Source organism: Chiloscyllium plagiosum, unplaced genomic scaffold, assembly GCF_037043375.1.
Source record: "Chiloscyllium plagiosum isolate Xiang-an unplaced genomic scaffold, Cpla_swu_hap1 HiC_scaffold_10, whole genome shotgun sequence".
In the NCBI taxonomy this organism is placed as follows: domain Eukaryota; kingdom Metazoa; phylum Chordata; class Chondrichthyes; order Orectolobiformes; family Hemiscylliidae; genus Chiloscyllium; species Chiloscyllium plagiosum.
In genome coordinates, this window is record NW_028270148.1 from 109998255 (window position 1) to 110014083 (window position 15829).

At 41.7% G+C, this 15829-nt stretch overlaps 1 protein-coding gene across 1 annotated transcript in view; it reads right to left on the reverse strand.

The window, feature by feature from the left end:
* Window positions 1–251: 251 nt before the first annotated feature.
* ankef1a (ankyrin repeat and EF-hand domain containing 1a) overlaps window positions 252–15829 on the reverse strand; it is a 43816-nt gene continuing 28238 nt past the window's right edge. Inside the window, exons 6-10 of the mRNA XM_087990981.1 lie at window positions 13494–14316; window positions 10789–11015; window positions 4661–4839; window positions 3025–3159; window positions 252–574 (exon numbers count right to left, since the gene is read on the reverse strand). Coding sequence (XP_087847107.1) covers window positions 416–574; window positions 3025–3159; window positions 4661–4839; window positions 10789–11015; window positions 13494–14316 — 1523 coding nt within the window. The 3' untranslated portion in view covers window positions 252–415. The remainder of the gene's footprint in view (window positions 575–3024; window positions 3160–4660; window positions 4840–10788; window positions 11016–13493; window positions 14317–15829) is intronic.

Consider the following 15829-nt stretch of genomic DNA (forward strand, 5'->3'; position numbering starts at 1 on the left):
TGATTCGTCAGTTTCTGTGTTCTGACTTCTATGTAATTCTATGTTTTTCTGTGTCTATTTCTATGTGTCTCACCAGTCTATTGCTAAAAAATGAATTAAGCAAAACATTTCCTCATACTTCAAGAAACATGATGCCCACAGTGCATTTTAAGAAAAATCAAAATAGAGAAATAAAGAAGTTTTGTGTTTAATTAATGTATATATATCATTAACCAAAGCAGGATCACTTTTGATAAAACTGCTTACATCTTGCAGCCTTTCCCAATGAGACATTAAGAGTTACACAAGCCTATGTATAATAAGTATGTGAAAGCCATGGTAACAAAGAGCCATTCTGTTGTGTGTGTCTTTTATTCCTTCACATTCCTCTGCTCAATGCAAGCATCCCAAATGTCTGCAGTGGCAAACGTCCTGCCTATTTGGAAGAGGAGTTATTTATTTCTTCCAATTTCTTTTTGATATTTCTCTTGAAAGGCATTAGGTAAGCATTAAAATCCACTTCATAGGTGAATTTCTCCCGGTTTTGTACTCTTCTTTGAATTAGCTCTTCAGTTGTTGGTGGGGTGGTCCATATCTGCAATGAAATGTAAAACTCTCTCAAACCATCAAAATTCAGATAGTATAGTGAAAATTGGCTATTTCCGTGCAGAGAAAAGTCACATTTGTGACCTTCTTACTCTTTATAGAAAGGAGAAACAAAAAGTACAATTGTGTTGAATTTACTTGTTTCTCTGATAAAGATCCATTATCGGGGACTTCGTACGCAACATTTTGGTGGGGGGATGTTGTGGAGTGTGTCTTCATTTCGGTGAACTTCCTAACTCCCTGAATTCCTAACTCCCTAGAGTCATAGGGTCATAGAAATGTACATCATGGAAAGAGACCCTTCAGTCCAACTTGTCCATGCTAACCAGATATCCCAACCTAATCTAGTTCCACTTGCCAGCACCTAGCCCATATCCCTCCAAACCCTTCCTATTCAAATACTCACCCAGATGCCTTTTAAATGTTGCAATTGTACCAGCCTGCACCACTTCCTCTAGCAGCTCATTCCATACATGTACCACCCTCTATCCCTTAGGTCTCTTTTATATCTTTCCCCTCTCACCCTAAACCTAAGTCCTGTCGTTCAGGACTCTCCTACCCTAGGGAAACGACTTTGTCTATTTATCCTATCCATGCCCCTCATGATCTTATAAACCTCTATAGGGTCAGACCTCATCCTCTGACACTCCAGGGAAAACATCCCCAGGCTATTCAACCTCTCCCTGTAGCTCAAATCCTCCAGCCCTGGAAACATCCTTGTAAATCTTTTCTGAACCCTTTCAAGTTTCACAACATCCTTCCAATAGGAAGGAGACCAGAATTGCATGCAATATTCCAAAAGTGGCCAAACCAATGTCCTGTACAGCCATAACATGACCTTCCAACTCCTGTATTCAATACTCTGACCAATAAAGGAAAGCATACCAAATGCCTTCTTCACTATCCTATCTCTCTGCAACTCCATTTGTTACATTCAGTTTAAATTACAGAACCACTTTGACTGAGTAGGTTTTCAAGGCACATGATTCCGTTCCCATGATCTGTTTATGTTGTGGTACTGTTTGTACTACACTGCAATCCCGAATATGCAAGATCCGTGCATGTAACACACAAAAATTGTGAATGTGACCTCAAACAACTTGCATTTGCACCATCGTTGTGGAAGTGTAGATATCAGAAAGTGATATTATATCTCTAACTCACATGATGTTGGGAAAGGGGTGGCATGGTGGCTCAGTGGTCAGTACTGCTGCCTCACCGTGCCAGGCACCTGTGTTTGATTCCAGCCTTTGGTAACTGTCTGCATAGAGTTTGCATATTCTCTTTGTGCCTGCGTGGGTTTCCTCCCGTTGCTCCAGTTTCTTCCCAAAGTGCAAAGATGTGCAAGTTAGGGGGATTGGCCATGCTAAATTTATTATAGTGACCAGGGTGAGGTCGAGGTGAACAATATTCAGGGAGTTTAATGCTGGAGTGAAAGGAATGATCAAACATTAAAAAAACACATGAAAATTTACTTTGATATTGAATTAGTTTTGGATCATTAGAATATGTCCAGAATGTGGAGTATTGGTGAATGCAGCAGTTGTGTGGCGATCAGGCTACTGATAGAAGTGAAATTAAGTGGTGTCCAACTCCAAGCTGAAGGAGAGCCAAGTTTATCAATTGGACAGGACATCAGGGAAGGGAGGTCAGTAGAAGGATATTGGAGGTTGAGGTTCAGGTGGGAGGTTCAGTGGATCAGGATGTTGGAAGGTTGAAGATCAGTGGGGAGCTGGATGGGGTGTTATTACCCAGGAGTTGGACACAGTTTTTAACCTACTAACATTTCCTAGGTAACAATCCTGGTAAATAAGTCATATCTCTCCCAAGTTTTAAATATAAAGGGAAGTCGCAGTCCTGCTGCAGTTGCAGTCCGACTATAAGGGTGCTCTTTTATTAGAGGGACAAAGAGAGATGGTGGCTGTATAACCTGAGGGTCACCACGCCCCAGGCAAATGAGGAGGTTGTGAAGGAGAGCCCTACATGGTAACCTCAGCTGGTGCAGGAATTGAACCTATACTGTTGGTTTTACTCTGTCTGTATCACAAACCAACTGTTCAGCCAGCTGACGCTTAATAGATTTGAAAATATTTGTGCAGAGTCCCAGGAGGCTGGGGAATTGCTCATTACATGTCTGAGCTTCCCGAACAATTCCAAGGACTCAGTGCTCTGGGACTTCCGAAGACTCTTAATGCATATCCTTAAACATGAATCTGAACGTCTGGAAAATGGACGATCTGGGCCATTGAGTTACCATAGAACAGAATTTGACTTTACTTTTATTATGCCATTTCCATGCAATCTTCCTCTAGAATTCAGGCACCATGGCATGCTGACCTATTCTTTGGAAATTCTTAGGAACCTTGCAAACTTTCAGACCTTTAGGTTATTTACAATTTGTTGCAGAGAAAATGCTTTTGCAGAGCATTCTGTACTTACAGTCTTTGGTACAAATGTAATGTCAACTTTCTTGGCAATACCACTGTTGAGCATTTCACTTTTCCTTGCTATGCTATCCTTGGGAAACTCTCTCTTTGGTGATTTCAATGCGCGAGGCTGAGTTGAAAACGGTGTCTGTTAAAATATAAATGCATGAGAGTAAAAAGTGAGTATTTATTTCAAGTGGAATTTTATCAATCAAACTGCATCAAAGAGAATATGCATGCTCCAGAATTCACTTAAACATTAGTTTTGCAACAATAAATCCACAGAATTAAAAAATGGATGTTTTATATCAATCTTTTCGGTTAACATCTTGGAACAAATGGGACTTGACCTAGATCTTCTGACTCAGAGGTCAGGACACTACCATTGTCCCAGAAGACCGCCTCCTTGTCCTAGAATTTCTGGATCACTGCAGTCCATGTGGTGTGGTTGCATCCCAATCATGAGGGGAAAGCCCCTGAAAATACACTCCCAAGGCCAGGTGATAGAATATAGTGCTGACCTCAATGAATTCAACACATGCAATTCATTCGCATGACCTTTTGCCAAATTACTTTCCCTGACACTAAGAAAGAAATGTACCCTTGGATTATAGTTCAGTTTTTGATGGTGTCAATGGGTTCTATATTGGCAGGCATCTGGTGAAATGGCCACAAGGTTTTCTAGGCCAGTCTGTCCTAATGACGTTGAATAGTGGACAGCATGACATTTGAGCTGTGTAGGAATGTGTTCCTATGAGGCCCTGATGCTGGAGTACAGGAGATAGGCCTGCTACTGGATCACCAACCCAAAACAGTCCCACTTTGGCATCTTCCTGGAGGTGCCCCTTGAGAAGGCACAAAACAGAATCCCCGACCCCTTGAGAGTGGCAAACTGGACTTTCAGAAGCTGGAAGGCCAATCAGAAGCCTTCCTGCTTGCAAAGACCAGCAACTTGAAATGGATGGCAAATAATTGAGAGGGTGCTTTTCTCTGTAAAGGCACCCTCTCACCAACTTTCTTGATATCATAGACTTTAAAAGTTCCAACTGTGAGGCTTCAAGTGTTGATGGTGATGATGGTTGATATAGAAGTGGTTGAGGGGGATGGGTGGTAGGGTGTTTCCTCTGCTGGGTGATCTTTAGTTACTGTTCAGGCAGGCAAGGCTCCTGGGCTTGCCTAGAATGCTGGCCCCTTGTCTCTGGAAAGTTTCAGGCTTCTTTTTAGTTTTTCCTTTTATTTCTTAAATGAATCTCTTTCTCTTAATGAATCTGAATGAACCTGCAAAAGGTGGCAGGCTAAAATTCATTTCTCTTACATTTTTTTCATCACTGCACCCTCTCTCCAAATTTGGAATCTACTTCTATCCTACCTCTGACTAAGTAGGGGAGTTAGATTTCCTATGAGGTGTTGGGGGTGGGAGCGTCAGGAAAGGTGTCTGACAATTGCCCCACAGTGATGTCACTGATGACCTGTCTATGTCAGTGCTGGAAAGCCGGGATGAGCTCATGTTCCACTCTCAGGCAAGGAATGGAAATCTAGCTCCACGGATGTCTGCACCCCATATTCACCAGCTCATAGAGTAGGCTACATCTTCAAAGTAAATTTATCAATACACCCTCAAGAACAAGAGACAGGAGGTGCTGGTTTACCATCATGTCAGTTCCAGCTAGAGTTGCCTGAAGCTTTGAAGAAGCCGAAGTGCCTCCTTTTGCACCTTTCCCACCTTTTTTGGGTTTCTCTTTCTTTGGAAGGCTATCCAGTTTCTCCTTGACCACTTGAGTTATCCTTACGTCTGCATAGGCATTTGCAATATCCAAAGCATTTTGCCCTAATTTAAATGGAACAAAAAAAAATGGCTTTGGTGTCATGTTGTAAAATATACCACACAAAAGTAATAGTGTCATCTGCCAGTGTCAAACCAATTTCTCCATCAGTCTCAAACATAATTGAGCAAAAAAAGGTCCAGTCCATAGAAACATCTGAGAGATAGAACAAAAAAATGCATATGTCTCTAATTTCTCAAGAAATCACAAATAATTTCACAGCCAAGCACTTTTGAAATGTATCTACTGTTGTACAGTAGGCAAACACAGCAGTTGAATTGTATACAAGGTGATACAAATAGGCATTGGATAAACTGCTCACCAGTTTTTATTGGTGTTCGTTGAGGGTGTAAATATTGACTGGAACATTGTAAGAACTCCCTTGTTTCTCTTCAAATTTTGGCATGGGACGTCTTTTGTGTCCATTTGAGACTGCAGAAGTTTTAATAATTTTTTCAAAAGCATCAACTCTGAAAGTGCAGAGTATCTGAGAAATTCCTACATATGGCAACATGGTGTGGTAGATGTGGTGAGCAGGAGCATCAAAAGATTGTGGTGAACAGAATTATTTGACTTTAATTTTACACTAAATGTTGCTTTAGAGAACCTAAAGAGAACTGAATTAAACACTGATGACATTCTTAAATTTATGGCTATGCTATAGGTGTTCCATTAAAAATGTACTGCACCAAAGAAACAGCTTCATTAGTCAATGCCAATCAAATTTCTCCAACGTAATTGAGCAAAAATACTGCAAACTTTAGAAACTTAAAAAAGATTGGATAAAAAAATGCATGAATATGCATAGCATTCACAAGGACATAAACACGACAAAAATGAAAAAGTTAAACCTTTTGAATATCTTGACTCTCCCAGCTTACTCATTGACTCTCCATTTTTCAAATCTTCCAATTATGTCCTCTATATGTGTTTAAATAAACTATTACATTTGCATTACAGCCACCTTCCCAATTCTCCTGACCCATGCTCTTCATTTAAAACATATTAAATTCTCCTGTAAATCCTATAATTTGGAATTCAGAATTTTTTAAACAAAATTTTAACAATGCTGAAGCACTGAAATATTGACCCCTGGGATAAACAGGTTGCTGCACAGAAGCTAAAATGTGAAAACCCCACCCAGATCCACCAGTTTGCTGCCCTGTTTAAAATCAGTGGCCTATTTTAGTCTGGGGGAATGAGGACATTTTCTGCCTAGCTCCCTATGTCTTGGGGCAGAGTTTTAAACAATTGACTATCATAGATCCATTGGAGTCTATGGTTTGTTGATAAGGATTTGGGGATTTCCGCTATAATGACATAAATGCAAAATGTAGGAAGGTTAAAAATGGATTGTTAAAAATTGAGTAACTGATGCGACTACAGCAAAGACTGGATTGTTATGTTAATATGTTTACCAGGGCATTATGAGCCAACCATCATGTGACCTGGACAGTATATGATTTCAAGAGCTGAAAATGTGTTGCTGGAAAAGCGCAGCAGGTCAGGCAGCATCCAGGTAACAGGAGAATCGACGTTTCGGGCATAAGCCCTTCTTCAGGAAACGTCGGGCTTATGCCCGAAACGTCGATTCTCCTGTTCCCTGGATGCTGCCTGACCTGCTGCGCTTTTCCAGCAACACATTTTCAGCTCTGATCTCCAGCATCTGCAGACCTCACTTTCTCCTCTATGATTTCAAGACCATAACTAAAACTGTAAGTAAAAGGAACAGAAGTAGGCCATTTGGCTCCTTGGACATGTTTGCCATTTATTTCAGACCCAATAATATTTATTTGTACTGCAATTGGGTTGGAACAGATTTCTGATTGGAGGACAGGTCGTGCCCAGCAGTTTGTAGCTGGGATTTAAAAATTATAGTGTTTTCTTAAAAAATTGAATCAAACTATAGTTTGGTCCTGTCTGTTGTGTAGTAACTCCATGTCACTGCATGGTGCAATCGAATACAGGCATGGTCAGACAGGCATAGGCATTTACAACACCAACACGACTGCTTCCAGAAAATAGGCAGGGCTCAAACTCCCATCAGGTCAATACTTTTTATAACACTGACTCACACCCATGGGTTTAGGTTATGCATGACACTGATGATTCTGAATTCAGGTTGGATGTGGGTGAGGAATGGAAGATCCGGTTTCCTCCCACAATCCAAAGATGTGCAGGTCAGGTGAATTGCCCATGCTAAATTGCCAGTAGTGTTAGGTAAGGGGTAAATGTAGGGGTATTGGTGGGTTGCGCTTTGGCGAGTCGATGTGGACTTGTTGGGCCGAAGGGCCTGTTTCCACACTGTAATGTAATCTAATCTAATCTCCAACTTAAAGAGGAAGACTTTAATGTTGAGACATTATTGGACCAGGAACCAGGTCAGTGAGTACTGGGGTGAGAGGCAAATGGGGCTTACTGCAAACTAAGATATGCATAACCAAGTTTTAGGGTTGCATTCCTTCTGCCATTCTTTGGCCCATTGGCCCATCTGATCAAGATCCCATTGTATTCTGAGGTAAACTTCGTCGCTGTCCATTATACCCCCAATTTTGGTATCATCTGCAAACTGACTAACTATACCTCCGATGTTCACACCCAATTATTTATATAAATGATGAAAAGCAGTGGACCCAGCACCAATCCTTGTAGTACACCACTGGTCACAGGCCTCCAGTCTGAAAAGCAACCCTCCAACTTCTACCTTTGAGCCAGTTTCTGTATCCAAGTGGCTAGTTCTCCCTGCATTCTATGTGATCTAACTTTGCTAACCAGTCTACCATGAGGAACCTTGTTGAACGCCTTTCTGAAGCTCATATTGATCACATCCACAGCTCAGCTCTCATTATATTCTATTCAGTCCTCGCCTTTCCAAATACATGTATATTCTCAGGATTCCCTCCAACAACTTACCCACCACCAATGTCAGTATTACCTGTCTATAGTTCCCTGGCTTTTCCTTACCACCTTTCTTAAATAGTGGCACCACGTTAGCCATCGTCCAGTCTTCCGACACCAGACCTGTGGTTATCGTTGATACAAATAACTCAGCAAGGGGTCAGCAATCACTTCCCTAGCTTCCCACAGATTTCAAGAGTACACTTGATCAGGTCCTGGGGATTTACCCACTTTAATACGTTTAAAGCAGACCAGCACCTCCTCTTCTGTAATTTGGACAGTTTTCAAGATGTCGCTATTTATTTCCCCATATTTTTCCATTTCCACAGTAAACACTGATGCAAAATACTATTTAAGTATCTCCCCCATCTCCTGCAGTTCCACACAAAGGCTGTCTTGCTGATCCTTGAGGGGCCCCATTCTCTCCCTCGTTAACTTTTTGTCCTTGATGTATTTGTAAAAACCCTTTAGATTCTTCTTAACCCTATTTGCTCAAGCTATCCCATGTCCCCTTTTGCCCTCCTGATCTCCCTCTTATGTATACTCCCCTACTGCCTTTATACTCTTCTAAGGATTCACTTGATCTCTGCTATCTATACCTGACCAATGCTTCCTTCTTTTTCTTGACCAAAACCTCAGTTTCTCTAGTTACCTACCATTGTCTCTGGACTCTCATTATCTCATTTTTGAAGGCTTCCAATTTTCCGGCTGTCCCTTTACCTACAAACATCTGCCCCCAATCAATTTTTGAGAGTTCTTGCCTAATACCGTCAAAGTTGGCCGTCCTCCAATTTAGAACATTAACTTTTAGATCAGGTCTATCCTTTTCCATCACTATCTTAAAATTAATAGAATTATGGTCACTGGCCCTAAAGAGCTTCCCCACTGACACCTCAGTCACTTACTCAGCCTTATTTCCCAAGAGTAGGCCAAGTTTTGCACCTTCTCTAGTAGGTACATCTACATGTTGAATCAGAAGATTTTCTTGTACATACTTAACAAATTCCTCTCCATCCAAGCACTTAACACTATGCCAGTCAATGTTTGGACAATCCCCAACCATAACCAACCAATTATTCTTACAAATATCTGAGATCGCCTTACAAATTTGTTTCTCAGTTTCCTGCTCACTATAGTACCTCGCACCAGTTCCTCAGCCATGCATTCATCTGCTCTATTCTCTTATACCTACCCTCACTAGCTCGCTCCAGGAGTAATTACTGCCCTTGTGGACTTCCTTTTTAAATTCCTGCCTAACTTCCCATATTCTGTCCTCAGAATCTCATCCTTTTCTCTTCCTATGCATTAGTTCCGATGTGTACAGCAACCTCCTGCTGGTCCCTCTCCCCTTTGAAAATATTCTGCATCCTCTCCAGGGAGGCAGCACACCATTCTGCTATCTCACTGTCGGCCACAGAATCATCTGTCTGTGCCTCTAACTAGAGAGTTCCCTATCGCAATCAATCACTTGGAATCTGACGTTACCCTCATTACATTAGAGCCAGTCCTGGAATCAGAAAACTGGTTGTCAGTGCTGAATTCCCCTGGAGGCCATCACCCCCTACATTTTCCAAAACTTGTTTAAGATGGGGATAGCCACAGGAGACTCCTGCATGACCTGCCCTCCTCTCCTACCTTTCCTGGAGGTCCCCTATCTACCTGACAGTATCTTCAGTTTATCTTCCTTCCTGCAATGCCCCTAGCTCCTGTAAATTCCTCATTGCCTCTAAATGCCTCTCCAACTGATCCATATGATCTGATAGAATTCGCAACCAAGCATACTTAGTGCAAACATAATCATCAGTAACATTGAAACTCTTTGTAATTTCCCACATCTGACAGGAAGAGCACCTCACTCTACTAAAGGCCATTTTTGCACCTTAATAATGTACAGACCTAGAAAATAGCACAGTGATACTGGTCTAAAAATACTGCTCCAGGTTAACTTAATATCTACGTTTTATATTTTTAAAGTTACACATATCGATAAAGCATATAAACAAAAGGGAACCCACTCTACTCAATGATTGGAGATTTACACAAAAAAAAGTCGGGTTTCATTTAAAAAAGCGACTTAACTGCTCCCATCTGTGAGTTCGCCCACATAGGCTTCTCCAAGGTCAACTTTGAATTGCACTGTTTGTTAATTTTTCTTAGATGACTCCAATGTCCAGAGATACTTCAGTAAGGTGTAGGATAAACCCTGTCAGTAAGTTGTAGGAGAGACCCTGTCAGTAAGGTGGAGGAGAGACCCTGCTGACAATTTGTAAGAGAGACCCTGCTCACAAGATATAGGGTAAACCCTGTCAGTAAGGTGTAGGAGAGACTTTTCCATTCGGGTATAGGACAAACCCTTCTAACGTTACACAGGAAATACATTGCCTATAAGATGTAGGTGAGACCCTGCTAGTGAGATGCAGGAGAGAACTTCCCGGTAAGGTGCAGGAGAGATCACAGGATATCAGCAAGTAGAACAGTAATTTTAATACAGACCATCACTGATGCACAGGCACACCATCTATGGAACTTGTCAATAATATACATGCATGGTGATGTTAGCAGGGACCCTACACTTACAGGTACTGTACTGGTTGGAAAGAGCTTTAGGGCACCTTAAGCTTTTGAGGACATTATGTAAGAACAAGCTTTTTTTTTGTCTTTATTTAATGTGCACAGATGAAGCTTGGGAATCACATCACTTGCAGCTGAGCCCATGATGCTGCAGGCACCACAAGACAGCATTGCTAGCTAACCACGTGCAAACAAACCTTCTATCTTTTTGAAATATTAAGCATGTTCTCTTCTTTTACTCATTTCCCTCTTGGATTCTTTTTAACATTCCGAAAGTATTAACTGGAAAATGTGGATCCACTGAGTCAAATCTTTGATTTATTGTCATGGACCTGGTGGAACTAAAGAAAGTGCTGAGAGATGCAAAGCTGGCCGCTGATTCACAATCAGTCACCTTACCCTTTCAAGTCAAGTCAAAATTCACCCCCCAATTCTTTTTACGGTAACTATTTTTCTTTCAATTTTGTCGCCCAGTGCTAGCATACCTTTATTGTTCTCCATGTCAACACTAGCTCCATGGTTAATCAGATATGTTACACATTCCAATTTGCAGCTCTCTATTGCTCTCATTAAAGGTGTGGCTCCATTAATGGAAACTGCATTAACCGACGCACCAGCATTCAGTAGCAATTCAACAATGCCCTGCTCTCCTGAATGGCAAGCATGGTGAAGAGGTGTCCACAGTAAATTATCATATGCGTTTACATTAGCCCTAGGAATACACAAAACATTACAACATAGCTGCATTATGATATCTAGTTTCTAGCAGAGCTGTTCACTACTTGTACGTGCTTAGTCTAAGTGGTCATATTTAACTCAGTTAAAATGCTGGTTTAGGAAGATAATGTACAATATGACACCTACTGAGAAGACCCTTGCTGTAGTAATTTACAAGGGGTTTCCTGATAAACCTTTGTAAAGGATGTGATGTAACCTTATATCTTATGTCTTACTACAACACAAATATTTCATCAGTCCTGAATTGTTTGACATTATTAAACAACCAAAATATATCAATGGCAAATAATACAAATCACTTAAGGAAATAATCAAAAACAAGTCCATATCAAATTGAATCTCAAACTAATTCTGGCAACCAATGACAAGACTGAACATAAAAATTGATAAAACCTAAGTGAATTAACAAAATAGTACTGGGAGACATTAAGCCCCAACTCTTCCTTGGCAAAGGAACCTGCCAAACTTCAGTCGTATTTATTTTGAGGCATTTCACTTGCAGTATGCTAATAGCCTGTCATGAAATGGGGAGCTCTGAGGAGGTTTTGATGCATGACAGTGTTACTCGAGGGGGCTGAAGTAGGATTAAGGCTCCTGATTTGCCTATGTTAATGGGCTAGGCCCTTTATCCAATATGGATAAAGAATGTCTTTCTCTTTGGCCCTTAACTCTATGGTCTCCAACATAGACTGCAGTGGAATTGTACATGAATAATATGGACGCTATGATATATATCTGTAGCACTTAAAGTACAGGTGCTACGGAGCTCAATTTATGGTTCCTCATCTCTTCCCTACTTGTCAGAAAGGATGCAAAGTGCATCCACAATTATCTGCATCACATCCAGATACTGTAGTCGTATTAAGATTCATACAGAAAGAGCAATCAAGGATACAGATAATGCTCCTTGCTGCCCTACTTGATGCAAGTAACAGCAAACATTTATCATCTTTGCTTTTTCAAGAAATTTCAATGACTAAAATCAAAAGAACAACATTGACACAAAATGAATACTTGCTTTCAACATACTTTACCTGATTTCTGGTCCCCAGCTCAGGGTAAACGATAAAAGATAAAAATTAGGAGGCCTCGCTATCATAGACAGATCATGGGGAATTTAAAGGAAAGTTAAGTCATCTGATTTCCTGGTGCCAGGTTCATGAACATGCTGTTGGTGGGCTCCCAGTATCGTTTCCACCGCTGGTGGCTCACTTGTCTTACTTTGCAATGGGGAAGGAAAGTTACTGGGACTGTTTGCCTCGCACACTTTGACTGGTGTTCCCAGTACAAGAGGAAACAAAAGATCTAAATAAAAAACATCAGCTATGGATTCAACTGTACATATTGCAATTAATGAATAGTTTTATATATGATAGTCATTGAGTTATAGAGATGTACAGCATGGAAACAGACCGTTTGGTCCAACTCATCCATGCTGACCAGATATCCCTAAACTGATCCAGTCCCATTTGCTAGCATTTGGCCCATATCCCTCTAAATCTTTCTTATTCATGTCCCCATGTAGGTATTTTCTAAATATTGTAATTGTACCAGCCTCCATCACTTTCTCTAGCAGCTCTTTCCATACATGCATCACCCTCTGCAAGAAAAAGTTGTCCCTTAGGTCCCTTTTAAATCTTTCCCCTCTCACCTTAAGCCTATGCCCTCTAGTTTTGAACTCCTCTACCCTGGAAAAGAGACCTTGACTGTTCACCCTATTCATTGGATACATCTGTATTTTTCATATCTTTTCACAAATATTCTTTCTGTACGTGTGTGCATGGTAGTCCCTAGGAAGGAGGTGACTCTTGGTCTTGGAAAGACCCAGTGCGAGGAGTCTTAATATGTGTGTCAGTGTGTGTGAGCTGATCACCCAATCCACAGCATACCCATCTGGAATGCATTTGTAGGAACATTGCATAGGAAGTATTTGGATAAGTGCGTGAATAGGGAAGGTTTGGAGGGATATGGGCCAAGCGCAGTAAGGTGGGACTAATTCATTTTGGGATTATGGTCAGCATGGATTGGTTGGACCGAAGGGTCCGATTCAATGCTGTATGACTCTATCGCTACAAGTAGGCCATCTCGCCCTTCGAGCCTACTCAGCCACTCAGTCAGATCAAACCTGATCCATAATCTAACTCCACATGCCTGGCTTTGCCCTCATCACTCTAATACCATTGGCGAACAAAAGTCTATCAATCTCACATACAAAATTAACAAATTGACAGACCAATTGTCATTTGGGGAAGGATGTTCCAAATTTTTACAATCTCCTACTTGAACGTTGCTACAATTTGTGGACCACAATCTAGTTTCTCTCAATTTGCCCATCTGTTCCCCTCAAAGTCTTGGTGAAATTAACCATCAAATCAAGTGTGCAGAAATACTGCTTCAATAAAATCAATGCCAGATTACTTTTAACAGCAGCTAGAAAAGGAGTCAGGCATACTTTGATTCGATGAGGTATTTGGCAAGTGTATAATTCCCATCCGCACAGGCTGCCATAAGTGGAGTGGTAAAAAATTTGTCCTGCACATCAACTGGCACTCCCTGGATAAATGCTTTCTTTAATGATTGCATATCCTCTGCTCTCGCTGCATAGTTAATATTTGTGTAGACCTTTTCTGGTTTGTCCAAGTACCATGCAGAGTCATCTTGCAGAGGATGCTGGGGTGGGTTATCACGGCTGAATCGATTTCTATCCGTGAATGTCTTGTGGCTTTCGATCATAAACTCTGGTGGGCCCCCATCCTCCCGCCGAATCATATGTTCTTCAGGAAGGGTGCAAATCGGTATGGGTATCGCGACTTTTCCCTTTTTCCCACGCTTTCCCTTCTTTCCCTTTTTCTTCTTGGGCTCATATGAAGACATAAGGAAAACCTTTTCGAGGTACTTCGTGCCTTTGAAGAACTCGTTGATATCGATGACTCCGGTCCGGCCCTTGTCATGGGCGGATATTAGTGCAGCTATTTCTTCTTCTGCCATTGGCGCGTTTTTCTCCATAAGGATGGCAGCAAAATCCTCCCTCGTCAAGGTGCCATCGCCTCTGTCCATGGTGGCAAATAGATTCCGAAGTGCGAGCTCGTGATACATCGACCAGTCATAGAGCCGGATAGCCCAGGGTGCATTGGGATTTTTCACGTCGGGCTTGGCGTACTTGGTGATGAGGCGCTCGACCTTGCGGAGTTCCTTCGATACAGCTTTATGACCGTTGGCTTTTGCGGCAGCCGCTGGGGTCTTTTGCTGCAGGTTTTTCGTTTTGGTGTTGCTCCCTGAGGGGAAAGAGAGCCGAGAGATTGAATGAGAAAGGAATTGCAAGCTGTGCCCTGCTAAAAACTTAACAGCGTTTTATTTTCAGTCAGTAAAGTAGGCTGAGCGGACCATTTTCCATCTTACAGGAGAAGATTATGACGCTACTACTCCACCCCTGTGCACTTGGCTAACATACTGAGGGTCAATAAGCTGCATGTTCCTTCTTGACAATTCAGTCAGATGTGTTTGAGGAATTCACACCTGATGACACATATTGGAAACTCTGGTTTGTAAATTTAAGGGCCCCTGCAGGATTTTCTAACCATCCTTAGCTGTGGCTGTATCAAAACCACTTTACTGCTGAGTGCCATCATCTGGCAGACATTTTATCCTGCTCTAAAGGAGTCCTGTTGAAATCGAGATAGAGGGTCAATTTTAACCTTGATCATCAGGAACAGAGCGTGGGAGATGTTATGATAGGTGACTTACTGATCTGAAATTTGAACTGGATACCTCCTCACAGAGTCATAAGCACAGAAACAGACCCTTCGGTCCAACCACTCCATACCAAACATTATCCCAAACTAAATGAGTCCCACCTGCCTGCAGTTGGCCTAAATCCCTCCAAACCTTTCCTATTCATGTACTTATCCAAATGTCTTTTAAACGTCGTAATTGTACCCACATCCACCACTTGCTCAGAAAGTTCATTTTCACGCAAACCACCCTCTCTGTAAAAACTTTTCCTCTTATTTCTGTTTTAAAACACACTCCTTTCACATTGAGAATGTGCTCCCTAGTCCTGAAATCCCCCATCCCAGAGTAAAGACATCTACCACGAACCCTATCTATACTCTAAATGATTTTATAAACCTCTGTTTGCAGGATGGCAGAGAAAGAACAGAGATTGGGACTATTTGGACAGCTTTTTGGAAGAGTCAGCACAGACCCAATGGGTTGAAGCTGTGTTCACACCAGGCAGCATCTCACCTTTGCCAATTCTGAAATTGCATTTGCATCTTAAAGTTGTGGCGAGCTATTGAATCTGCTGCAGGAACCTGGTGGAGAGTGGCCAGCAGAGGTCAAGGCAAGTGATATATTTTAGAACTTGGGAAGTTAACTTGGAATCTAGAAGAAACAAGAGAGTTCTTCTGTGCTCCAGAACTTCTCTTGTCCCAGCCCCTGCCAAACTGAAACTCCTCCCACCCCAACCCTGGTGCATTTATTGTAATTCAGGGACAATTTCTTTGGGTCTCTGGTGGGTGCCTGCTTCCTAACTCCTGTTCCTGCCTGCTTTAAAGTTATAGAATCATAGAGATGTACAGCACAGAAACAGACCCTTCGGTCCAACTTGTCCATGCTGACCAGATTTCCTAAATTAATCTAGTCCTATTTGCCAGCATTTGGCCCATATCCCTCTCAACCTTTCCGATTCATATACTCAATCAGATGCTTTTCAAATGTAATTGTACCAGCCTCCACCACTCCATCTGGCAGATCATTCCATACAAGCACCACACTCTGCTTAAAAAA